Source organism: Podarcis raffonei, chromosome 3 (genome assembly GCF_027172205.1).
Source record: "Podarcis raffonei isolate rPodRaf1 chromosome 3, rPodRaf1.pri, whole genome shotgun sequence".
In the NCBI taxonomy this organism is placed as follows: domain Eukaryota; kingdom Metazoa; phylum Chordata; class Lepidosauria; order Squamata; family Lacertidae; genus Podarcis; species Podarcis raffonei.
In genome coordinates this window covers 16,565,900-16,592,237 of record NC_070604.1, presented here as the reverse complement: position 1 = coordinate 16,592,237, position 26,338 = coordinate 16,565,900, and the positions used below count along the sequence as shown (strand labels likewise).

The 26,338-nt window shown below is 43.4% G+C and overlaps 1 protein-coding gene across 2 annotated transcripts in view; it reads left to right on the top strand.

Annotated features, from left to right (window-relative positions):
* PLCB1 (phospholipase C beta 1) overlaps window positions 1-26,338 on the top strand; it is a 458,785-nt gene that overhangs the window by 255,056 nt on the left and 177,391 nt on the right. For both annotated transcript variants that reach the window (XM_053380655.1, XM_053380656.1), the window contains exon 4: window positions 15,351-15,491. In XM_053380655.1, coding sequence (XP_053236630.1) covers window positions 15,351-15,491 — 141 coding nt within the window. The remainder of the gene's footprint in view (window positions 1-15,350; window positions 15,492-26,338) is intronic.

Sequence of the window (26,338 nt, the reverse complement as noted above, 5' to 3'; positions counted from 1 at the left end):
TCTTAGACTCCTTATTGGGTGAGCAACGCAGCCAAGCAACACAGTTGGAGCCTCCCTCCTCCCTGGCCGGCAGGGAGGGAGGGAGAGGAGCTGCTTCCTTTGAAACCCGGGAAATTTAAGGGACATCATCAATCCAGGACAGCAGTGGGAAACGGCGCTGGGATAAGGGAGTTTCCTGCCAAATAAGGGATGGTTGACAGCTATGTCTGGGGGAGCCTGAAACAGCCAAGAGGTGAGAGTCAGAGGCAAGGAGAAGCTGCAGGACTGGAGAGTGAAGAACAAGTGCTGGAGGAGCGAGAGATGGGTCAGTCTGGTGTAGAGTGAAGGGCTTCCACACCTCCCACTCTTGCTCCCACCTCTCCTGCTCCACTGTCTTCCAGGACCAGGAGAGGATTGAAGAGGGAGGAGCTGAAGTAGGTTGCATTCAGAGCCAGTCTTCACCTGCTTGTGCTTGGGTGAGGAAGATACATGAGCCGAGGTTGGGGCTTCTCTGTTGCAGCAACTGCGTCATCAGGTGCACACCTAGGAGTAGCTGAGAGGACTGGTGGAAACGCCTTTTCCTGATTTGTAATGGTACTTTTAGCATTAAAGAGCTAATTCCTCACTCTGGACATTCCTTACCTGACAGCACAGTGAACTGATGCTTCTGACGACAAACCATTAATTTAATCTTTTCCTTAAATCAAGTCCCTTTACTTTGACCCAACCCTTAGTACTGGTTATATCTAGATATTTCCTTTACTTTCCAGTGTACAGTTCTCTGTACTGCATGTGCTCAGTTTTATCTTAACCTGAACAGTGTTTCACTCTGCTTGTTTCTTTTTATATGACCGTATATCAAGTACGGGTCTGTTAAAATGTTTCACCTCCCCAACAAAACACTAAAGACGCTAATACAGCTTTCCTCAGCTGCAAGTCTCCACTGATAAATATGTCTTGATGACAAGCATTGCCATGACATCAATTACTTTAAACATTGCACCACCAGCTGTAAATGACATGTAACAAATCAAACGACACTCGCTCAAAATGGAACAGCAGCATTAGGAATGACGCTGCCATTGAGATCATCATTAGCTTTCATAGATTGGCCTGGGAATGGGAAGCTTGGACCAAAACAGGCTCTTCGCCCTTGCAGTAGAAGTTACGAACTTATAAACTAGCGTTCTGCAATTCAGCACTATCTATGATCTACTTGAAAGTAAATTGGATGGGGAGGAGAGCTTTTTTCTTAGTAAGTTCGTATAAAATTGTAGCCTTAGGCTTTGCTAGAAGTAAGAAGCCCCATTGTACACAATGGTATTTCTGAACCAACATGGACAGGATTGCAAAAGTAGTAACTTATACCGAGTAGAAGCTATTACAAGAAAATATAGTGGTACCTCGGGTTAAGAACTTAATTTGTTCTGGAGGTCTGTTCTTAACCTGAAACTGTTCTTAACCTGAGGTACCACTTTAGCTAATGGGGCCTCCCGCTGCCGCCATGCGATTTCTGTTCTCATCCTGAAGCAAAGTTCTTAACCCGAGGTGCATTTCTGGGTTAGCGGAGTCTGTAACCTGAAGCGTCTGTAACCCAAGGTACCACTGTACACTGATAAACTTTTTGAGGGTTTCTTCTTAATCCATCAGGATAGATCGGGTCAGCTCTAGACTTAGAACTCAAGCCTAACCAAGTCTACTCATTACTAAGCAACTGAATTCAGTGAGACTTACTCCCAGCCAGAGGCGCTGCCTTGGGCCGAAGATTGGCGGCAGTGGTGCAGTGTGTGCATGACATCACGCCTTGTCTTCAGAAGGAGGCCTTGCCCAGTACCACGCAGCTTCAATGACTGTGGCTCCACCTCTCATGTGCTCAGGGTGGCTGAGCCCCTTGCTAATGATTACTGAGGGGGCTGGCGACACCTCCACTCCCTAGAGTTGGCGTGTCTGCTTCCAGCTAATTGAAGTTAGGATCTAAGCCTTCGTTGTGTTTAGAGTTTCCATTCCAGCTGGTGATTATGAGAACTTTTGTTTAACTTTGGCACCTTAATTTTCTTTCCCTCCCTCCTCTTTTCCTTTGAAGACTGTATCTTTTAGTTTGCAATTCTGGGGACAGGGACTGTCTGGCTTTAATTGATTATATGCAAGCCACTCTGGGAGCCTTTTCAGCCAAGGACCAGGATCCAAGTGCAATAAATAAATAAAGCAGACCCATTTAAACCAGCCAGGCTTAAGTTAGTCACAACTACCATAAGTCCCATTGATTTCAGAGCATCTGCTCTGAACATGACTAAGCCTGGATTGTATTTGCAGAAAATGTTAAGGGGCATAATTAACAGATCTTTGTAGCCAGCGAAGGATATTCACCTAATATTTCTTACTGCAAAGACACTGATTCATTTCTTCTAGGATGTGTTGTCACAGTTAATTCCCCTGCACAAATGTTTTTTTTTTTAATCAGTAAAGAAAGAATTGGTAACAGATGAAAATATCATAATTGTGCCTTTGGGCTCAGCTCACAAAAGACTTAAGAAATATAATTTGTGGGGGAGGTCACCTTTGACTGGTTGCCCTCATCCCTTTGTTCTGTTTGATTGGGGTCTGGCAGAAGGGGACTTTGAAGTGGCTTTGAAATTCCTTTTTGAACTTAAAAAGTGTGTCTAATGCCAGCTGCCTAATGCCCCTCTGCTAACATATTCTCAGAGAACTAATCAAGCACAAAGCAGCCGTGTAGTTATGGACCGAGCTCTGTATCCCAGGACTCATTCTGGTAGCATTGGCAAAAGCAGCATTTTATCACTCCACTGTGATGATGGTACCCATTTCAAAAGGACTCTGCGGGAATGTTCTTTCCCGCTCAGTTAGTTGACCCAGAAAATTGTGCACGCCTGAACTATCTCTAAAACAAAGTACAACAACTAAACATGGCTGAAGAACCAGGATGAGAGACTGCCTGGGAAACCCCTACTACAAACATCTTCAGATATTGCAAACAGGTCGTCAACAGGCTCATCACAGCTATCTGCCAATCACCCATTCCCACCACCCTTCTGAGTAATACCCCTCCCCACCTTCTCACTATATAGAAGGATCTGGCAACTTCTGTTTCAGTGTATCTGAAGAAGTGTGCATGCACACGAAAGCTCATACCAAGAACTAACTTAGTTGGTCTTTAAGGTGCTACTGGAAGGAAAAATTTTTTTTTGTTTTGACTATGGCAGACCAACACGGCTACCTATCTGTAACAGGTCCTCTGTTGAATACCTGCTCTACTACTAGAAGGTTTAGTATTTTACAGATTGCTCTGAAACTCTTTTTTTTTTTACATATTTACAGTGCAGGCACATACATTTCTGAAATTAACCCCATTGACTTCAGTAGTGCTTACCTCCAAGTAAGTGTTTGTACAGTTGCAGCCTCAGTCTGTTGTAGTGGTGTTGAACAGGAATGGCTTTTATTCTATTTTCTTTGTCAGATAATAAAGCTTTGAAATAGAAACCAAGTCCATCCATGTGGGGCTAAGGCAGAGAAAGGGATGGCTATAGACAGCACTATCCATTTTAGTGACACACACACACACACAGAGAGAGAGAGAGAGAGAGAGAGAGAGAGAGAGAGAGAGAGAGAGAGAGAGAGTTATGTTTACATACTACCAGGGGAATTGAAGAGTTGCCACATTACCTTTCAGACCACCTAGACCTATCAATTACTTGCATGAATTTTTTTTTTGGGGGGGTGGAGTTGCTGATGCCTAGGGTGAAACCTTTTTATAGCTATCTTGTATCAGAAAAGTTTGCAATACAGTGGTACCTCAGGTTACATACGCTTCAGGTTACATACGCTTCAGGTTACAGACTCCGCTAACCCAGAAATAGTGCTTCAGGTTAAGAACTTTGCTTCAGGATGAGAACAGAAATCATGCTCCGGCGGCATGGCGGCAGCGGGAGGCCCCATTAGCTAAAGTGGTGCTTCAGGTTAAGAACAGTTTCAGGTTAAGAATGGACCTCCGGAATGAATTAAGTACTTAACCCGAGGTACCACTGTACATTTTAGAGAGGTGTTCAACTACTGTATTACAAATTGTATCTAGTTTTGCTCATACTGTCACTAAAGAGAGATCTCATAGAATCTCAATGTAAAGTGTTACGGAAAGGGGCCGCACCCAGATTTTAGCCGTAACAAAAGTGAATGTTTGTTGTTTAAATTTCTGTAAATGGAATACATTTTCTATGCCCATATCCTTGTTTATTTGCCATGGCGGCCCTTTGCATTAAAAATGCTGGCTAACAAATCTGTTGCTGCAATGGCAGCACAGAAAATAAGAGCAGAGTTTCTTTTTGAATATTTTTGAGATGGTGCTGGAGACTACTGAGCTCAAGTCACCTGCTGATGATAATGCATTGTCTGATACCTGTGTAAATGGTTTCTAATGTGGTGTTAGCTTTTGTTGGATGTACTTCTTGTAATAGCCTGTGGCTAGAAGACCACAGCACCTGCGACTCACTCTCAAACTTCTGTAAGAGCTGCCCCAGATATATATTTTTTCTTGGCTTTGGCAGACAAAAGGGATTTTTTTCTGTTTGGAAAATAAAGCCTCATTCAAATCTTTGAGTAATGCCAAGCTCTTTCAGTGCTGAGCAAAGTATAATTGGAAATCTTGCTAAAGAGCTTCAGAGCTTGTGATTTCATGGACAATTGCACCAATAATAGGCTTAGCTATTGTTAATATTACTGAATAAAGAGTCCTATTTGCACAGCTCCTTTACAAATAAAAGAAGACCTTTGGTATGTGCAGAAGTGTGCATGCACATGAAAGCTTATACCCAGAACAAACTTAGTTGGTCTCTAACATGCTTCAACTGTGTCAGACCAACATGGCTACATACCTAAATCTAGAAATAAAAGAAGAGTTTAGGCTGCATAGTTTTCCATCCTAGCCCTACAAATATGTCTAACCCTTTTTTTTCCTTTCCGTTTTTATTTGCATTTCTGCTACATTTCAACAGAAGAAGAAAAAAATGAAAGTAATAAAAAAATAGGAAAAAAGAGTTACATATTACATATTCTATTATATTCAAAAATACAATCACAGACAGACTTCCCTTCCTCTCCTTCCTTGGTTCCTTTTATATTCCAGTTCATTTTGCATCATCTTAGTTTCCCCAGTCTTTCTCTACTTCTCCCTTTAATTTTAGTTCTAACTTATGCTGCTGAAAATACTAACATCCTGCTAGGTTAATTGTCTGTTCATAGTAATTTTTCATATAATCTATAAATAATATCCAGTCCTCTTTTATCGTCTTGAGTACAGTACAGTAAGATCTACTACAAATGTTAACAGTGGTTTTATCTAGCCATGGGGTAGCTCAGTTGGTTAGAGCACAGTGCTGATAACCCCAAGGTTGCAGGTTCGATCCCCCAGCTGGACAGCTGTATATTCCTACATTGCAGGAGGTTGGACTTGATGATCCTCAGAGTACCTTCCAGCTCTATGAATCTTCTGTGATAAAATTTGTGGGCCATTCTTTATAGCTCCAGTAATGCTCATCTGATTGTCAGGTTCCCAGCCTTCCCGTAACTTTGCAAAATCCTTAGTGCTAGCTTACCACAGTAATTAATCTTTCAGTCTAAATCTTTAGAAATATTAATTTGGGAATGGAAGTGTTCGAGGTTTGTCTCTGGACTTCAAGTTAATTTAATTAGCTGGACTGTATGCAAGAAGTGTTGGCAGCTGTAAATAAGTACTGTAAATATTTAAGCCACTGAACTTCAATATTTATTATAGTGTATGAAACCAGCCAAGTAATGCCTCTGAATGCATTCAGTTTTCCACAATCGGCAAGTTAGGCTGAGTGAGCATAGATAAAAGGGTCTTAATATTCTTTGTAGATTATGAGGATGTTAATTTTAGGGTGCAGGTAGTCCAAGTGTAGGGACGCGGGTGGCGCTGTGGGTTAAACCACAGAGCCTAGGACCTGCCGATCAGAATCCCCGCGACAGGGTGAGTTCCCGTTGCTCAGTCCCTGCTCCTGTCAACCTGGCAGTTCGAAAGCACGTCAAAGTGCAAGTAGATAAATAGGTACCACTCCGGCGGGAAGGTAAACGGCATTTCTGTGTGCTCTGGTTTCTGTCACGGTGTTCCATTGCGTCAGAAGCAGTTTAGTCCTGCTGGCCACATGACAGAGATAGGTGTCTATGGACAAACCCCAGCTCCCTCAGCCTGAAAGCGAGATGAGTGCCACAACTCCATAGTCACCTTTGACTGGACTTTAACAATCCTGGGGTCCTTTACCTTTTACCTTTACCTACCTTTTGTGTACAAATAAATGTGTGTTGATGTGTGTAGATAAATAGGTACCGCTCCGGCGGGAAGGTAAACGGCGTTTCCGTGTGCTGCTCTGGTTTGCCAGAAGCGGCTTAATCATGCTGGCCACATGACCCAGAAGCTGTACGCCAGCTCCCTCGGCCAATAAAGCGAGATGAGCGCCGCAACCCCAGAGTCGGTCACGACTGGACCAAATGGTCAGGGGTCCCTTTACCTTTACTAGTCCAAGTGTGGTCAAAGTGGTTTGAATTCACCACTCTGAAAATAAATGTCTCTGAATTTGTTTATATCTATTGGACTTCTACAAATGGCCTGCTGGTGAAGGAATGAAGGAAAAGTAGGACAATTTATATGATTGGCTAGTCAACATCTTTAATTTGATGTGTTTGATTATTTGCAATTGAAGATGTAAGTCTGATCCTAACTGCTCTTCAGATTTCATTGGTGTCAACCGTGGACTTTCTGGGCACCGATGCAAGATAAATATCTAACTTTACACTGGTAGATGGAAATAAACAAAATGAAAACATTTTTAATTAACTGACCAACAATTTGATAAGTGCGAGGAACATCTTGGAAAGTGACTTCAAACCGCTTTGACAACATTTTAGATTATCTGCCCTTAATTGCTTCCCAAATTGTGTCAGAAATACTAAACAGGCTGCTTTTGTGGTGGTGGCAGAGTTTGAAAGGGGATTAGGGAAAGTTAGGTGGTTTTGGATGATTAGCATCAGTTGGTAATAACATTGTGGTCCCTCAGGCCCTATTATAATGTCAACCATTCTTAAAAGATAACCATCTTACTACAGTGTGTAGAACTTCAGCCAGATCCTGCTTAATTGTTCAACTGTCAGACCTTTTTCACTGGGGAAAGCTGGCTCATAACTTGCAAATTCAAAAATGTTGTAGGTTTCTCATGTCTTAAACATGGCTGCTTCAACTCATATTTTTTTTAAATGTTTCAGACTTGATCCCATTGGTTGTGCTATCACATACCTTTTGTTTGAGATTAAATGAAACAGCCTAGTGTTTAAGGTGGCATCTACACACACATATACCAGTATGTAAAAAAATCTAAAATGCTTTTTTTAAAGCATTTCTTAAAAATACATTGAATTTTCCATAAGGCTCACCATCTAGTGTGACACTGTATATTGCACTTAAAACACACTTTAAATGTTTTATTTGCAGCTATATAGCTGAGTCCTAAGTGGGAAAATTCCCTGTTAAATTAAAGGGACACCAACTGGTGCCATTGAGCAAGCCCGTCCATTGTCTTCATGCGCCCTAGAGCTTCCTCTCCATATTTCCTTTTAATATTTCACCTGAAAGTTGCTGCAAGTTTGCTTTCCAAGATAGTAATGTATGAAGACGTGGGCATCCCAACCAGTTATTTGGAAGCAGGGCTGTGAGAAACCTCCTGAGAAATTTCACCAGACTTACTCAAACTTTCTTGGCTTTCCTCAATGACATGAACCACTATGATGAAATGGTTAGAGTGCTGTATTTGGCCTAGGGCAAGGGTTTCCTACAGTGGGTCTCCAACTGTTTTTGGACTATAATTCCCACTCCCCACTCTCTTCAGCCCCTACCAACATGGCCAGTGGCATGGGATGGTGGGAGTTGTAGTCCATGGCATGTGGAGGGCTGCTGGTTTCCCATCCCTAGACTAAATGCTGAGTTAAAAATTTCCTTTGCCATGAAGCTCTTTGGATAACCTTGGCTCCATATCACCTGCTATGTACACTAGTTGTGAAGATAAAGTTAGGTATCCCATATGTCTGATTGCTCCTCAAGAACAATCTTGACATCTGCTTTAAATTTTCAGTGGAAGCCCTAGTTCAAAGCAGTGGCGTAGCGTGGGGGGTGCAGGGGGGGCTGGCCGCACCGGGTGCAACATCTGGGGGTTAGGGTTAGGGGGCACAAATCCACGGGTTAGGGGGCGCAAATCCATGGGTTAGGGGGCGCAAATTACTTGCCTTGCCCCAGGTGCTGACAACCCATGCTGCGCCACTGGTTCGAAGTGTATAAATGTAATTTATGTTCAGAAGTAGTTAGGTAAAATGCTGCAATGGTAGGATCCTACTGAAATATCATATCGAAGCCTGAGTTAAACTGTAGTGAAAACAGAAAACAGAAAGCATCTTTTAAACAACAACAACAAAAACAGCACTGAATAAATATTTAACATTTAGGTTAGACTACTGCAACACATATGTGTTATTGCTTCTGAAGACAGTCTGGAAACTTCAGATGGTGCAGAATTCAGCAGCCAAGTTGTTCACTGGGACAAGACAGTTTGGAACATGTAACGTCAATCCTGACCTGACTGCACTGGCTGCCAATTAGTTTCCGAGCCAGGGACCTAGGTCTCGGAAAGTTGGTTCTACCACATGACCCTGCCTTGAACATTATATTATAACTTAAGAAGAGTACTTCTGGGTCAGACTTAATGCCTACTTAATTCAGGATCCTGTTTGCATGCTAGCTCTCTTCTTAAAAATAGCATCATAACTAATGACCATTACATTTGTCACGAGAGGCCTTCCTCTCAGCCCCCTCACCTTCTGATGCCATGTGAGGGCAACCAGGGAGTGGTCTTCACTGGCTGTAGCATCCTGCATTCAAATTTTCTTCCCTAGGGATCTTTTCCCTAGCACTAGACTTATAGTGCAATTATTGAAATACTTCATTGTCACTTGTATAACTTGTATACAGTGAGATTACACGAGCACCCCCCACTCAGCTCTCTTAGTCTTAATTCCACTCGTTTACTGACACACACACACCAAACCCGAAAGTCAGTTGCCCTGTTGCTACCTTTTCATTCGGCAGCCTAACAACCCATGGATAGAAGCTGTTCTTTACCCTGTTGGTGCGACTAATCATGCTTCTATATCTTCTGCCTGAGGGCAGGAGATCAAGAAAGTGCCGGCCAGGGTGTGAATCATCCCTGAGAATTTTCCTCACTCTCCTGAGGCAACGTTCTTCCACGATGTCATCCAGGGATTCACTGGACAGCCCATAATTATTCAACACATATCGGCTATAAAAACTCTTTTGAGTTCGGTGGGACTTCATCCCAATTACGTCTGCAACTGGTGCACTTTTGCAGCATAAATGTCTTGGCTTTGTAATCCGAGATAAAGACTTTATATTTGTCCAGGCTTTTCAGCATATTACAGCCACTGTTTTTATTTCTAATGGATTGTTTTCTTGTTCTGTTGGATTCCATTGCTCTGTCACACTTTGTTGCTCTCAGCAGTACTTTTTAAAAAAACATTATGCGTTGTACTTGTTTTCCCTTAGGAAGAACAGCTTATAAATATGACCGAGATTCAGATTTATTTATACAATCATAGACCCACCGTAAAATATGACTGGAGTAACAAATCTCAAGTATTATGGAATGAACCATAAAGCATAGAGCATGAAACATAAGACAAACAGGACAGCCAAAGCTTTATATCCACCCAAAACTTACTCTTAGGCTCGAATACATCTGAAAATAAATACAGATTTGATCACCATGCAAACTTTTTAAATATAAAAGATACACAAGGGAAACTCCATTCAAGATATTCAGAGCTTCTACATTCTGTCAGTTTTGAGTAAGTGATTTTCATCTCTCCTGCAAGCAAATGCTGCAGACCTTAATTCAGATTGTTGGCTGCATGAGATAATCATTTAGTTCAAAATACCTGCGGTTTCTGCCTTGGTCTGTCTCCACAAGTGTGCCTTTTTGTGCAGAGACACCAGTAGGGAAGGAATCGCAGTACAATTTTGTCAGCTGGAGTGATAATGCATTCAATGAGTCAGTCATCCACTTGAAATATGACAGCTGCATGTTACATAAACAGTGGGACTACCCAGGTTATAGTCTTCCAGCACCGCATGGTGCCAGCCCCATGTGGTCTTTGTGGTAAAGTTTGAGGAGATAGTTCAGCAGCACTGCAAAATAGTCTGAATAATCACTGGGGGCATGAACTAGCATGACTTCTTGAAACCTACTGAGACAACCAAGTGGTTCAGTGTACTAAGGGTACACTGTCAGTTTTGTGTGTGTTGCCTTTTCTTTCATGATTTGCATTGCCAGCCAAATTCTGCTAAAAGAATTGTGTTGTTTACTTTCCACCTCAAAAAAACGTTTGCAGAGACTCCTAGGGTTTTCTTTTAATGGATAAATTATACTAATTGCCCTATCTTGAGAAGTGCACAAGAATTATTATCCTACTGGGTAAAGAGGATAAATTTGAACAAAATGATCCACCATGTACAATTTGTTTGTTTGTTTGCTTCAACCCTCGCTATAATGTTCCAATATGACTGTGACTCCCAAGGAGTTTTAGCCATGCTCTCAGAATAAAGGGGCAGCAGTAACAAAGTTTCCCATGCTATTCTGAACAGAGCAGAGAAATCTCTTCCTCAATTAGCGCAAAACTGTTACAGTTGCCATGTGCCTTTGGATTGCCTAGTACAGCTACTATGGGCATGTTCACTGGTGATCAAGGTTCAACATCCATCCTCAGTTATTTTATGCTAACTTTTCAATGTGGAAATGTAAGATATACAGTAGATGTACATAGATGAGGCATAAAGTTAAAGGGACCCCTGACCATTAGGTCCAGTCGTGGCTGACTCTGGGGTTGCGGCGCTCATCTCGCTTTATTGGCCGAGGGAGCCGGCGTACAGCTTCCAGGTCATGTGGCCAGCATGACTAAGCTGCTTCTGGCGAACCAGAGCAGTGCACGGAAATGCCGTTTACCTTCCCACCAGAGCGGTACTTATTTATCTACTTGCACTTTGATGTGCTTTCGAACTGCTAGGTTGGCAGGAGCAGGGACCGAGCAACGGGAGCTCACCCCATTGCGGGGATTCAAACTGCCAACCTTCTGATCGGCAAGTCCTAGGCTCTGTGGTTTAGATGAGGCATACCCAGTCGTTTTTCCAGGTCCTGGAGCAATAAGCCTTTTGAGGACCCACCTGCATTCCAGCATGATGCAGTCTGAGATACAGGCTTACCACGCCAATAACAACTTGACTTTAGTCTCAAGTCAGTTCCGTTTGCTACTTCTTCCCATTGCAGATAGTGTTATGAGTTTTGAAACCTTTGTGCAGCTGTTTGTTGTACTTTTTAAGATATACAATTTCCTAGTGTGGGCAGTGGTGCATTTTGGTACATGTTGACTCTGGACTTAATGGGGAACAGTGAGGGGTTGTTTAGATACTAATGTGTTTCGGAAAATGATGAGCCATCCTGATACATTTGGAGTTCCTCCTGCTCATTCTGCTGAGTGGACCTGGACTTGGGTGGGATTCAAATAATGTGTCTTGTCAGTAGAGACCTGGCCTGTGGCTTAGTTGGTAGAACACAAGGCTCTTAATCTCAAGGTCGTAGGTTCACGTCGCATGTTGGGTAAAAGATTCCTGTATTTCAGGTGGTTGAACGAGATTACCCTTGTGGTCCCTTTCAGCTCCATAGCACTGTGCTCTGTGGGAGGTAAAGGTAAAGGACCCCTGGATGGTTAAGTCCAGTCAAAGGCAACTATGGGGTTGCGGCACTCATCTCACTTTCAGGCCAAGGGAGGTGGCGTTTGTCCACAGACAGTCATGTGGCCAGCATGATTAAACTGCTTTTGGCACAACGGAACACCGTGACGGAAACCAGAGCACACGGAAATGTTGTTTACCTTCCCGCTTCAGCAGTACCTATTTATCTACTTGCACTGGTGTGCTTTTAAACTGCTAGGTTGGCAGGAGCTGGGACAGAGCAATGGGAGCTCACGCCATCACAGGGATTCGAGCTGCCGACCTGATCAGCAAGCTCAAGAGGCTCAGTGGTTTAGACAACAGTGCCCCCCCCATCCTGTGGGAGGACTTCCACATGCACAATGGGGCTTTCTCTCCTTCCCACCCTCACAATTGGCTCAGAGTAGGGTGGGGTGTCAGGAGAACCCCTAGAACAATGGGGGTGTGTTTAAAGGCGGGGGATCATCTCATTCAGCAAACCAAAATGCTTGCACTGATGGAATGATCAGAAGAGTGCAATATTGAATTCATCCCATTATTTTCTCTTGGATTTGTTCATGATTTCTGATTTGGAAGGCATTAAAACAAGCAGTGGCCAAGTGAGTCTTGGATCGTAAGATGCAAGCAAGCAAACAAACAAAAACCTAAAGCAATGGAGAGGAAAATAAAGGAAGTTGGAGTTGTCAGAAGTATTCCTCTCTTCTCACCCTCTTTTTGTGAAGCCAGTTCTGAGGGTTAATAGCAGGTTAATAGAAAAGGGTAGCGCAATGCATTTGAGAGAACTCTTCGCCTGGCCTGCTGACAACAAATGCATGTAAAAATAAATCATTGCTTGAGCTTTTAATAAACTATACTATTTGTTTTGTTTTCTGTTCTGTAGAAACAAGGCAATTTAGTTAGAACAAGACTGACTTGGCCACCAGTCAAGACATTACAGGGCTTCAGAAAGTCATGTGGGATGTGTAAGAGAAGTTCAGTGTCGCTATGAAACCAGATTTGTAAACCATGATTAGGCTCTTGGGGTCCCCTGAGAATTGTGGCTCTCAATTATTATTATTATTATTATTATTATTATTATTATTATTATTATTATTAATACCCTGCCCTCCCTGGCCAGAGCCGTGCTCAGGGCGGCTAACACCAGTAAAATTACAGTAAAAACATAATAGGGGGGAAAAACAATTTAAAATACAGGTTAAAATTCAATTTTAAATGCAGCCTCATTTTAAAAGTAGCCCATAGATCAAAACCATAAGGGGAGGGAAACATAAGGGTCAGAGTGAGTCCAAACCAAAGGCCAGTCAGTGAAAGAGTCAGTGAAGGAACAGTATTGTCCTTCCATTGCTGGATACAGATTGCTTAATATGAACTTACGAACCAGGTGGACTGAAGATCTACGTAAGGGGGCAAAGTTAGGATTCAGTACTACTATAGCTACACTTGTGAGTTGAGGCCCCGCCCCCGCTTGGAGATAAAATAAGACACATGGACACAAGTATTTAGGTCAATGGGCTTTAAAAGGCCACAACTTTATTGGTTACAGATTGTGAGTGGTATTGGCTGAGGCATTGGATCAAACAGAGTATACATGACTCCTGCCCTCTCTTCCGGGAGTCACGCAAGGGTTAACAACCTGTAGGGGGAGCTTGTTGATGCAAATCAACTGGAAGCTTTCCCCTAGAGTCACTGGGAGCGTGCCATGGCCCTAGCCACCACCTGGGCATCGGACAGGAACCACGACCACTGGATTCCTTTAACGGAATACCCTTCAAGGTGATAGCCACAACCTCCCCTCCAACACACAACACATTTTCCAATGCCTAACTGCCAAACCTTACAAGGTTGTGGTGATTTGCTGTGAGGTAGGGGTGAGCTCCCGTTGCTCAGTCCCTGCTCCTGCCAACCTAGCAGTTCGAAAGCACATCAAAGTGCAAGTAGATAAATAGGTACCACTCTGATGGGAAGGTAAACGGCGTTTCTGTGTGCTGCTCTGGTTCGCCAGAAGTGGCTTAGTCATGCTGGCCGCATGAGCTGGAAGCTGTACGCTGGCTCCCTCAGCCAATAAAGTGAGATGAGCGCCACAACCCCAGAGTCGGCCACGATTGGACCTAATGGTCAGGGGTCCCTTTACCTTTACCTAGGCAAAAAAACCAAGTGGCTGGTGCCAATCTGCCAAGTGGAAAACATTCCTACCAGGCCCCTTGGACAACCAAGGCGACCAATCAAAGTCCATAGCAAGGTCAGGAGCAAAACTTAGAGGGAGGGAGGGAGGGTGATCTGAGGAACAAGAAGTAGGAGCTGGTGAGCCTGTGGCCATTTTAAATGGCAAAACCACGCCTCCCTCAGCCGGATTGGCCGGCTGGGGGGGGGGCGTGACGTGGGCACAGGCTCAATGGCGCAGGGATCTTGGTTACGCCCCCCCCCGCGAGCGCGGGAAGCTGTTCTCACTCACAACACCTCCCCTCTGTTAAGAGGAGAGGCCTTGTAGAATTCAATGCTGCTTTGACTCTTCCCACACACATTGATTCTTAGCACATTTCAAACAGCAATGCTACGTTTATTTTTATGTAATCTACTTATGTTGTGATCACTATTTTTTTAAAAAAACAACAACTCCGAAGAACAATTCATTGGTGATTGAGTTACATGTGAAAGGATATAAGAATTAAGTGGTTGTTGAAAGTTAGCCAAGAATGCCCACCCAGAGCACTCCATTCTCTGTTGGCAATCTCTCCCCCCCCCCCCGTGAGGATCTTCTTTAAGTAATGGTTGTCCCAGGGTGTTGAATGTGTAGAAAAAACTATTGTAATGTTGCACGTAAACCATTTCAGCATTAAAGTAACCATTAAAGGTAAAGGTAAAGGTACCCCTGCCCGTACGGGCCAGTCTTGACAGACTCTGGGGTTGTGCGCCCATCTCACTTAAGAGGCCAGGGGCCAGCGCTGTCCGGAGACACTTCCGAGTCACGTGGCCAGCGTGACAAAGCTGCGTCTGGCGAGCCAACGCAGCACACGGAACGCCGTTTACCTTCCCGGTAGTAAGCAGTCCCTATTTATCTACTTGCACCTGGGGGTGCTTTCGAACTGCTAGGTTGGCAGGCGCTGGGACCGAGCAACGGGAGTGCACCCCGCCGCGGGGATTTGAACCGCCGACCTTTCGATCGGCAAGCCCTAGGCGCTGAGGCTTTTACCCACAGCGCCACCTGCGTCCCATTACTGGCTTCTTATTTTACATGATGCCCATTCTGGGCCTCTTTCTAATCAGTGTAATCATAAATGCTGCAAACCATGCAAGTTATTTAGAACATGGTAGAGGAAACAGTCCCCAATCATTATCCAGCTCGTGGCATGGATTTAAATAGATAAGAGAGGATATATTAATTGCATTTTATCCCTATAGGTGCCCACGTGTGTCCTATCCTTAGCAGCAAAATTGGAGTATTGAACTATTCTTTCTTTTTTATCATTATCAAAGTACGAGCAGACACTTTAATGACTTTCAATGCACTTACTTACAGGATCCAAAACTACGTGAACATCTGGATGCAGGAAACATAGGAGGACGACTGGAAGGCCGAATGCTCACAATCGTGTATGGCCCTGACCTGGTCAATATTTCATACTTGAACTTAGTAGCAGCTCAGGATGACATCGCAAAGGTATGACCATGCAAATGATTCAATGCCATAACTGGGAAAGGGAAATGGGGCTGTTAGTAGGAAATATATAGGAACATGTATAAGATGGATCAATATTATTTCAGAGAAATAGTGTCATGTACAATACTCTTCCTGATGACATTGGCAGTTCCCTTTCTGAACATGTTGTATAAAGCATTTTCTTATCCCTCAAGCATTCTCTTGTCCTCCAAACATTTTTAAACGATTCATAAAGCATCTAATACAGTGGTATCTTGGTTTTTGAACGTAATCCATTCCGGACAACCGTTTGACTTCCGAAACGTTAGAAAACCGAGGCGCAAAGGGCTGGCTGCAAGTTCAATTGAGAAAATTGAAAAAACACGCAGTGGAAACCTTCTGAGGCACATTCGAAAACAGAGATATTTACTTCCGGGTTTTTGGCGTTCGGAAACTGAAATGTTTGACTTCTGAGATGCTCAAAAACCTAGGTACCACTGTAAATCTTAGTTCACCATCCATTTTATTATGGTCGAGTTGTAATTCTGAGGAAGTGTCTTAAGGCAAGCTGTCAACTAAGTTTTGGAAATAAGAAATGGCCATGCTGTTTTAAACTTGAATAGGACAAGTTGAAATTTGGTCTTGATCTAAAACCATAAACAAAGGGTCTTGTGCCCGGGGTGTTGCTAGGACCTTAAAAGAAATGGATCAGAATGTCCCACCTGTTTCCTGAACCCTGCCACTACATGTACTGTATTCAAAGAGAGTTAGTTGTATTTAACTTGTGTTGAAACCTTTAACCAAAGCTGGACTATCTGGTCTCACAGATGTTAATAGGACTTGGGGGCTTTTTAGGTTAGGGGACAAAGGTGAGTTGGGGGGGCATGATAGAGATGGATAAAATAATGCACAGTATGACAAGGAAGAGGTTTACCTGCCACTCTCATAGCACTAAAACCTGGGCTCAGCCATTGAAGCTGCATGGTGGGTAAGACCAGGAAGCACATTTCCACACACAGCACATTTTTGTAGAAATAAATTGTATTTAATACATGCAAAATGATGAACAAATAGATTAGTTCAGGAGTTGTGGTGTGGTTCTACCACCAAACAAACTTAATTCATACTTAGTTCACCTAGTAGTTATGGGAACTACTTTCAACTGTAGTTCAGAGATTTTGGAACTAGTTCAGTGAGCTTTATTCCAAGCACTGCCTGATATTGAGAAATCTAAGGCACCTTGAATTCTGACAGATAATTCTGTGAAATTGTGGACAATGTGGTAGTTAACCCCCTTAGAATGGCTAAAATTTATAATACCAACAAATATAACTGTCAGAAATGTGGCGACATTAGAGTGGATTTCAATCACTGTGGGTGGAATTGCCCTGAAGCAACAGCAGTATATCTATCCATCTATCGGCAAGAAATCATATCTTATAAGAATCTTTTTGAAATACCTTGTTCAGCTAGACCCAGAAATATTTCTCTTAACATATCTGAAAGGCAGGGAGAAACTGTTATATAATATGATTCTAGCAGCAAGAAGCTTATATGCAAAATAACAAAGCAAAGTATAAACTAAACTTTTTTAAAAATAAAATAAAATAATTGTGAATATAATTCAAACCTTTCCCCATACTAATTCTAATGATAATTGGAATTAAAACAGTATATTTATACAGTGGTACCTTGGTTTTCAGAGACACGGGTGGCACTGTGGGTTACAGAACAGAAACTAGGACTTGCCGATCAGAAGGTTGGCTGTTCGAATCCCCGCAACGGGGTGAGCTCCCATTGCTCGGTCCTAGCTCCTGCCAACATAGCAGTTCGAAAGCATGTCAAAGTGCAAGTAGATAAATAGGTACCACTCCAGCGGGAAGGTAAACGGCATTTTCGTGCGCTGCTCTGGTTCGCCAGAAGCGGCTTAGTCATGCTGGCCACATGACCCGGAAGCTGTACGCCGGCTCCCTTGGCCTGTAAATCGAGATGAGCTCCGCAACCCCAGAGTCGGCCACAACTAGACCTAATGGTCAGGGGTCCCTTTACCTTTACCTGGTTTTAAAGTGTCTTGGAAGCCGAATGTTTCAGAACCTGAACACCAAAAACCCGGAAGTAATTGCTTCCGTTTTCGAATGTGCCTCAGAAGTCGAACAGCTTCCGCTGCGGTTTTTTCTCCATTGCCTTTGCCAACCATCCTTTCCGCCTCGGTTGTCGAACGTTTCAGAAGTCAAATGGTCTTCCAGAATGGATTATGTTTAACAACCAAGGTACCACTGTATAAGCTTTCATTTCTATTTCTTTTTCTTCTCTCTGTTTTATTATGGTCATTATTGTTTATTTCTTAAATTTGTATGCTGCCCTTCATCCATAGATCTCAATATAAGTAAAGGTAAAGGGACCCCTGACCATTAGGTCCAGTCGTTGCCGACTCTGGGGTTATGGCGCTCATCTCGCTTTACTGGCCGAGGGAGCCAGCGTACAGCTTCCGGGTCATGTGGCCAGCAGGACTAAGCCGCTTCTGGCAAACCAGAGCAGCACACAGAAACGCTGTTTACCTTCCCGCTGGAGTGGTACCTATTTATCTACTTGCACTTTGACGTGCTTTTGAACTGCTAGGTTGGCAGGAGCAGGGACCGAGCAACGGGAGCTCACCCTGTCGTGGGGATTCGAACCGCCGACCTTCTGATCAGCAAGTCCTAGTCTCTGTGGTTTAATCCACAGCGCCACCCGCGTCCCTTCTAGATCTCAATATGGTTCACAGCATAAAAATACAGAAACACAAAACACATAATTGTTTTAATTGGCTCATCTTGATTGTTATGTGTTCAGTAAATGACTGCTTCAACTGCTCATTTGTTTATTGTTTGCTGTTATTGTGTCTTTATTGATAGCCTTTACTTTGGCCTTTGGCCTTGTATAAATAAATGTATATATATTCACATGCTTCACCCAAGACAATAGGCCACTCCTAGTTTCCCTCAACATTTTCTTTGCTGTAGCAGCCTGATCTAATTAATGGGAGAGGGGGGGAAGCACCATTTAATAATACTGAATAATAGTAAAAAAAAAAGAGTCAACCCTTGCTAATAACTAACTCATTCTTCTGCATTCAGCTCCATCATATTTTCAGGCATAGTCACATGAATTTAGGTGAATAAATAGGGCCCCCCAAACCGGTTGTGTACAGGGCTGCAGGGACATAAATCTGCCACCGCGAGACTGTTCTCTGACGCAGTGTGGGAGGAGGAGGTAAATATGGAAAGATTTTGCCTGCTTAGCTGTTGCTGCACTTTCTGAGTGATTTCTAGCTGTAGATAAAGAAACAGATGTAAAATCAGCTGTGTAACAAATTGAGGTGTTTCTCTCCCACGGTGAGCAAGAAGCTTGCCCTCTGTGCATGTTTTACAATGGTGGTTATCTCCTCCTCCCAGCCTTCCCCTTGGAAACTTATATGCGTGAGGATTCATAAGTGAATTTTGTTTCTTTGCTGTTAGCTAGGTGCCCTGCAATTGGCCCATTCGCTTTGCTAAAAGCTTCTACTCATAAATCTGGCATTTTTGTAAAGCGATGATATCCCTGATGGTAATTGTTTATTGCAGGCTCTTGTTGATTTTAAGCTGTTTGTAGTGAGCAACTACAGGTTATTTGCAGCATGGCAAATAATGAGGTTTGCACAGACAGAACTGTTTGAAAAGCACTTTGAGGAAAAACTTCAAACCATTATTTCCTTGCGGTTTGCTTCTGGAGTTCAGGCTGTTAATAATTTACTTGAGAGCACAATCCATTCCCGAGCCTTTCACTGGTCATTTTATTGAGAGTTCTCTGCTCACTTTCTAGGCTTAAGTTAAAATTAATGAGTTGGTGAGCCTTGAAGCTATGGCCTTTTATTGCACAGCACAAAAAGTTAGAGAATTAAGATAATGCACTTTTGCTTCTTAGAAAGGAATTTTAACAGAACGTTTAGGCATTTGTAAAAGTCGCCTATCTGCCGTTTAGGATTGCATTATCCTAACTTGGTAATTAGAAAATAACAGGTAGGACTTGCTGCAACAAAATATTGCCGTTGCGTGTCGAGGTCCCCAGGGCCACCCCAATAACTCACACATCACACAGAATTTTTGTTTAAGATTTTTGGCATAATTTTGGCCAAACAACTTTATTGAAATACAAATTTGTGAGTGGTTGCTTAGGCATTGGTTGCAACTATCTGCCCCCACCATGGGGGACAGACTGACATTCCGCACGATGCGAAAGTCAGAATAGCGAAATACACGGGGGTAACGTGGAGCAGGGAACCTGCCCTCACCCCAAATGCAACCAGGAGCTCATTGCTATAGCCCGAGCCCCCTTGACAGAGTGGACAAGCAATAGTTAGCCCCCAATTCCTTTAACGGAATCCCTTGCAGCAGCAGCATTAGAGGGGCAGGCACTCAACCTACCAAGGGCAGGCACTCAACCACTTCCCCTCAACCAACCAAACCATAAACCAATGCCTAACCGCAACCTTACAAGTTGTGATAATTTGCAACGCAGTAGGCAAAAACCAAATGGCCCCAGCCAATCAGCCAAATGGACAAAATTCCTACCAGGCTCCTGCCCCAAGAGCAGACAACCCCATCACAGGCATAGCAAGGTCAAAGCGAACAACCCTAATTCTAGGGAGGGGGAGGATGGGCAATCTGATGCACGGTTGAAAAGAGGAAGCCCTAGCCTCGTGCAAGGAGTTTTAGCATTTCTGGCTGTCAATCAACAAATGGCAACATTAACTTCTTCCCAACAACAAGGGAAGCCCCAATCGCATCAGTGGCCAATGAACAATTAGCCCGCCCCCAACTTTGGAGTGTCCTGGCGGCCCCCACCACAACACGTGCTCTCCATGAAGGAGAACACGCTTTGTATCCCTAGTATGGTTTAATTATCTGAGCCAGTGGATAAAGAGGTTGAGTTGGTGCAAAGGCCGAGATGGACTGAACAGACCTTAAAAATAACAGATGTGCCCAACAGTGTGATACGTTTGACTCAAGAATAAAAATTTGGAACTGAAACTATTTCAGTGCTAATTTTTTATTAGAACCCCTCTGGAACACAGTGGCCTGAAACACCAACTTCTGAACTAACTGAAACAGCCCAATTCACAAGTTATGTTGGATGATAAATCAGGTCTTTAATAAATAATATTACAGGGAAAGTGTCCAAAACACCAATTTCTGAATTTGTCAAACCAACCAATTTCACAAGTCAAACTGGACTAGATGGGATTGATAATAGTAAGCAAAAAGCATCCACAGAAACACATTGCAATTTCTGTTCTGGACTACTAACAGTACTCTCAAAAAACTGCCCTGTGCACCAATCTCCAAATTAGCAAAACCAACCAAATTCACAAGAAACTCAAAAACTAGCAGGGATTGGTTTGGCGAGCCACAAGAGGTCCACAGAAACCACACCTCAGTGCTGTTGTTCTGAGCCATAAACAGATTTTCCAGGGTGAGGGGAACCACAGCCTTCGAACAGAGATGGATTTGTTGTTGTTGTTGTTGTTGTTTAGTCGTTTAGTCGTGTCCAACTCTTCGTGACCTCATGGACCAGAGCACGCCAGGCACTCCTGTCTTCCACTGCCTCCCGCAGTTTGGTCAAACTCATGCTGGTAGCTTCGAGAACACTGCCATCTCGTCTTCTGTCATCCCCTTCTCCTTGTGCCCTCAATCTTTCCCAACATCAGGGTCTTTTCCAGGGAGTCTTCTCTTCTCATGAGGTGGCCAAAGTATTGGAGCCTCAGCTTCAGGATCTGTCCTTCCAGTGAGTACTCAGGTCTGATTTCCTTATGAATGGATAGGTTTGATCTTCTTGCAGTCCATGGGACTCTCAAGAGTCTCCTCCAGCACCAGAATTCAAAAGCATCAATTCTTCGGCGATCAGCCTTCTTTATGGTCCAGCTCTCACTTCCATACATCACTACTGGGAAAACCATAGCTTTACCTATACGGACCTTTGTCAGCAAGGTGATGTCTCTGCTTTTTAAGAGATGGATTTAGGAGAGTGCAACTGGTGGAACGTGTGTGTGTTGTGGCCTGTTGGTGTAATGGTGGTGACACTTGCCCTTCTTTTGATAGAATTTGCTTTGTTGGGAGCGGGGACAAAATGGGGGGTTGAGGAGGGTCAGCTGGAGGGAAGTGAGAAATGTCTTTTCCCCCCCCCCTCTGAGTAATGTTGGAGGGTATGCCAGGTGTCACCTCCCAACTTAAATCTCTGTGATACTCTGCCCAACCTATGCAAGGCTTGAAAGACGCAAAGACTTTCTTCCCCCTGCTTTGATGGAGATCAACAACAGACAATTTTCTGTGCTTCCTTCAATCCTGAATAGAAGGGCTGTGATGATAAATGGCAGCTTCATGGACAATGGGCAGAATGAGCCTGTGTTGAACCCTCATGTTGCCAGTGTTCCATAACTATTATGTGAACAGCACAAATTCACAATCTTTTCCCTTCCTGTTTTGAGAGGGTTTTGCCTGTTTGGGGGACTTAGCTGCTGGTTTTTTTTTTGGTTTGTTTTTACTTGTTTATTTGCTTGTGGGTGGTCTTGTTTTGGCTTCAATCTGATCAGCACTGACCACCCAGGTACGGCATTAGATATAGTGATTGGGACTGTTATAAAACTACAAACTTGGGAGAACGTAAGTTTACATTGGACAAGAAATTTTGTCCCCATCCTCACCAAAAGCACCGGTCTTGTTCTATGCTCATTTTGTGCATATCTCTCCATGTCTAGTGGAAACCTCTCTTCTCTTCTCATCATCTCCTACTGTGGTGTTTTCAAACAATTCAGTTTTGCAAATCTTCTGTGCTTTGCCTTAAAAAATGCTGTTTTCTCTTTTGTAGCTGTTTTCATGGCCCTTTAATTTGATGGTTCTAACAGCAGAAGTTGCCTGCCTTTGAACTTCCTGGCTAAAGCCAAACTAATGATGAACCTTTTGGTCCTAATGATTCAAACACTAAGGAGGAGAAAATATTCGGTCCTGGGCATTATTTGTCTTCAGCTTTCTTTTGCTTTGTAGAAATTCTTTGAGCCATCCTACACTTTCCTGCTTTCGTTGTTAAATTCTTGTTTTCTTCTTTCTGGGAGTCAGTGCATAAGCAGCAATAGTAGTCTTGTTTGCAGCCAAGCACAGTGCTCAGTATTTCCCCAACATAAGCAGAATCTTTGCTCTCAATCTTTATTATCTGGATAGTAAAATCTCCATCCAGCTATTAGATTATTCTGTTCCAAACAACTTTTGGGAAGCATACTTTGGGATGCTCCAGATTGAGATCTAGCCATTTCAGATGATAATGCACAGTGCAAATCATCTCCTATAAAAAGTTCTCATTAAGTAGATTAAGGGTTTTTTGTGGGGGGGGGGTTAATAAAAAAACACAACTTGATTTGCCAACAGAACATAAATGCCAAGTAAAATATGCTGGTTGTTTTTAATTGGTACTTTCAACAATATATCCAAACTGTTTTTGTTTTTGTTTTGTTTTGTTTTTTTGCAGCTCATAATCTCAGTATTTGAAAATTGTCAGTATGATTGTCACCCCTCTTGGTCTTTTCACATGATGCACATATTTTACACACCTTTAATAGTTCTAATCTCCTTGCTTAATATGAGTTTCTTGCAGGAGGTGGATTTCTGACCCCACCCCCACTTCCTCCTTTTATTTGGAGAATTAAACATTTTAACACTAAGTGGTATATTTTTAGTGAATCTAACTATTATTAAACTTGTAAAGGATGAACAATGATCATCTTACTTCTGAATTTTTCTGTTCCTCTTTTAATAGGTTTTTTAATAGATGTGAATGAAGATGTTGCCGTATTCCATTTGTATCCCTTCATTTCCTATAGACACATTTTCAAATGCACTCCCCAGCCTCCAAGTTCAAAAGAATTGTTTAATGCACAGAGAATGTGCACCTCAACTTGTCTTTTAGCTCTAAAATTCTGTTTCTTGCTCTTGTTCCTTATTGTTCTCTCTTCCTGGTTTATCTCCAAATTTTTGGTCATTAAACTTTGCTTGGGATCTCAATTTATCAATGCCCCCCTCCGTTTTAAATAAAGCCTCTGAGTGCTTTTTTTTTTTCAAGAGCTGGGCAGCCAAGGCTCTTGGTCTGAGCAGCACACCTGTGTCTACAGAAACCATATTTGCTGGCTTCAATGGCTGCATTTAACTATAATTATTTTAACATTTAATCTCTCAGCCACTTGGCATTTCTGAACTGCTTTTGCTATGGCTGGTGAAATAAAAATTAATCATGTAATAGCTGCTTCACTACTGAGGAGTGGAAAGGGCATGGTCTGCCTCAGTCATGTGGGGTTTCAAATTAATTTTAGTTAAACTGTTTTATTTATATAATATTTAAAGGTATGTCCCGCTTTTCTGCACTAAATCGTCAAGGTGGTTAACAACATTAAAGCCTACATTCATACTACAGTAAAATATAAGCCCAAAGCAACTGTGTTAAAATTTATAAAATGAGCAAATAAACTAGAACAAAGCCAGAAAGCAGCAGCTCAACTAATGCCATCTATCAAAACAGGAAGCAAAGTTGAACCATGAGGTGAAAGGCCTGTCTAAATAAAAGGACCTTAAAGGCTGTGAGAGAGAGGCAGCTAGATGAGCATTTCTAAGAAGACTGGAAAAAAAATCTGTGAACAGATACCTTAACGGCCTGGCTTGCACATCTCATTAAACCATATTTTAATGAGTCCTATCTAGTACTATTGGACTCATTTACTACTATGATGGGACGCAGGTGGTGCGGTGGGTTAAACCACAGAGCCTAGGACTTGCCGATCAGAAGGTCAGCGGTTCGAATCCCCGCAACGGGGTGAGCTCCCATTGCTCGGTCCCTGCTCCTGCCAACCTAGCAGTTCGAAAGCACGTCAAAGTGCAAGTAGATAAATAGATACCACTCCGGCGGGAAGGTAAATGGTGTTTCCGTGCGCTGCTCTGGTTCACCAGAAGCGGCTTAGTCATGCTGGCCACAGGACCCAGAAGCTGTATGCTGGCTCCCTTGGCCAATAAAGCGAGATGAGCGCCACAACCCCAGAGTCGGCCACAACTGGACCTAATGGTCAGGGGTCCCTTTACCTTTACCTTTATCTACTACTATGTATGCACACTATACTTTTAAAGCACATTGGGAGCACATTCTTTCCTTTAATAAACTCTAGGCACTATATGTTAAGGGTTTCTGGGAATTGTAGCTCTGTGAGGGGTAAACTGTTGTTGGCACCCATCTGTCTCAATAGACAATGGAGTGTACCTTTGGTGGTGAAGTCCAACCGCTGCGTTAGCAGTACCAAAGTGACTTCCCTGGTATGTCAGCTTGGGCAGTGTGTATGGAGGTCCTGGCCTGTCCAGACAGCAAGACCCCACTCTTGGCCTTGCTGATGTGATTCAAAGGAAAGCAGAACAATATGTTTGGCACCAGCTTGGCCTCAGGAATTGACGGAAGGAGGTGTACAAGACGCCATCCAACCATCTTAGGGATCCCACTCCAGATTTGTGTAGGGTTTACTCCTTAGCCGCCTTCTGCTGAAGATATCCCACAAGGCAGCAAAGGATTAGGATCAGAGTTTTCCTTCTCTTAGACGGGCTATCTTTCAAGATTGATGAGCCCCAGCTACCTTTCATTTCCCTCTACAGCAGAGCTTTCCAAACTTTTCATGTTGGTGGCACACTTTTTAGACATGCATCATTTTGTGACACAGTAATTCAGTTTCACTAGCAACTCAGAGGTTAAAATAATCCCTTTCCAGACCCAGGAGGAGTGTGGGTTGCATTTGCACAGCATACCTACACGCTGCAGCCGAGACACTAACGTGCCGCAACACCCAGTGTGGAAAGCATGCGTAGAAATGGCCTCCTTGACCATTGGACCTGCTATTGGTCTTGTCTGCTCAATCTGCTGGGAACCTGTCTTCGCATGCAGGGGAACTCCCAAACTCACTGAGGGTTTGAGACCCATCAACTATCCTCACCTGGTTTAGTTGGTAATTCAAAGCCATTCCAGGGGTGTGGCTGCAATATAATGTTATTTTATGCAATAATACAACAAAAATAACAACACAGTAATATAGGTAAAGGTACCCCTGCCCGTACGGGCCAGTCTTGACAGACTCTGGGGTTGTGCGCCCATCTCACTTAAGAGGCCAGGGGCCAGCGCTGTCCGGAGACACTTCCGGGTCACGTGGCCAGCGTGACAAGCTGCATCTGGCGAGCCAGCGCAGCACACGGAAACGCCATTTACCTTCCCGCCAGTAAGCGGTCCCTATTTATCTACTTGCACCCGGGGGTGCTTTCGAACTGCTAGGTTGGCAGGCGCTGGGACCGAGCAACGGGAGCGCACCCCGCCGCAGGGATTCGAACCGCCGACCTTTCGATCGGCAAGCCCTAGGCGCTGAGGCTTTTACCCACAGCGCCACCCACGTCCCTTTTATGCAATAATATAACAAAAATAACAACATAGTAATATAATGCACAGCTATTGACTGTTTGAAAGAAGAGAGCTACATACAGGAGTTCACACACAAACAGCATTGCCATTTCCATTAGAGATGACGCAAGAAAGGGGGGGGGGAAGGTGACTGGGTAATGGGTCCAGCCAGAATTTTTTCTGAGTAATTGGGGGTTTTATGGTGTCACTCTGTCCTGCTACATAATGCAAAAAGGGGTCCTAGATGTCTGCAGCTTCTTCTCTCTTGCTTTCACCCTGCATAACATGAGGCCTTTGCATCAGTGTATTCATAATTCTAAGGGACACTGGTGGCGCTGTGGTCTAAACCACAGAGCCTAGGGCTTGCCAGTCAGAAGGTTGGCAGT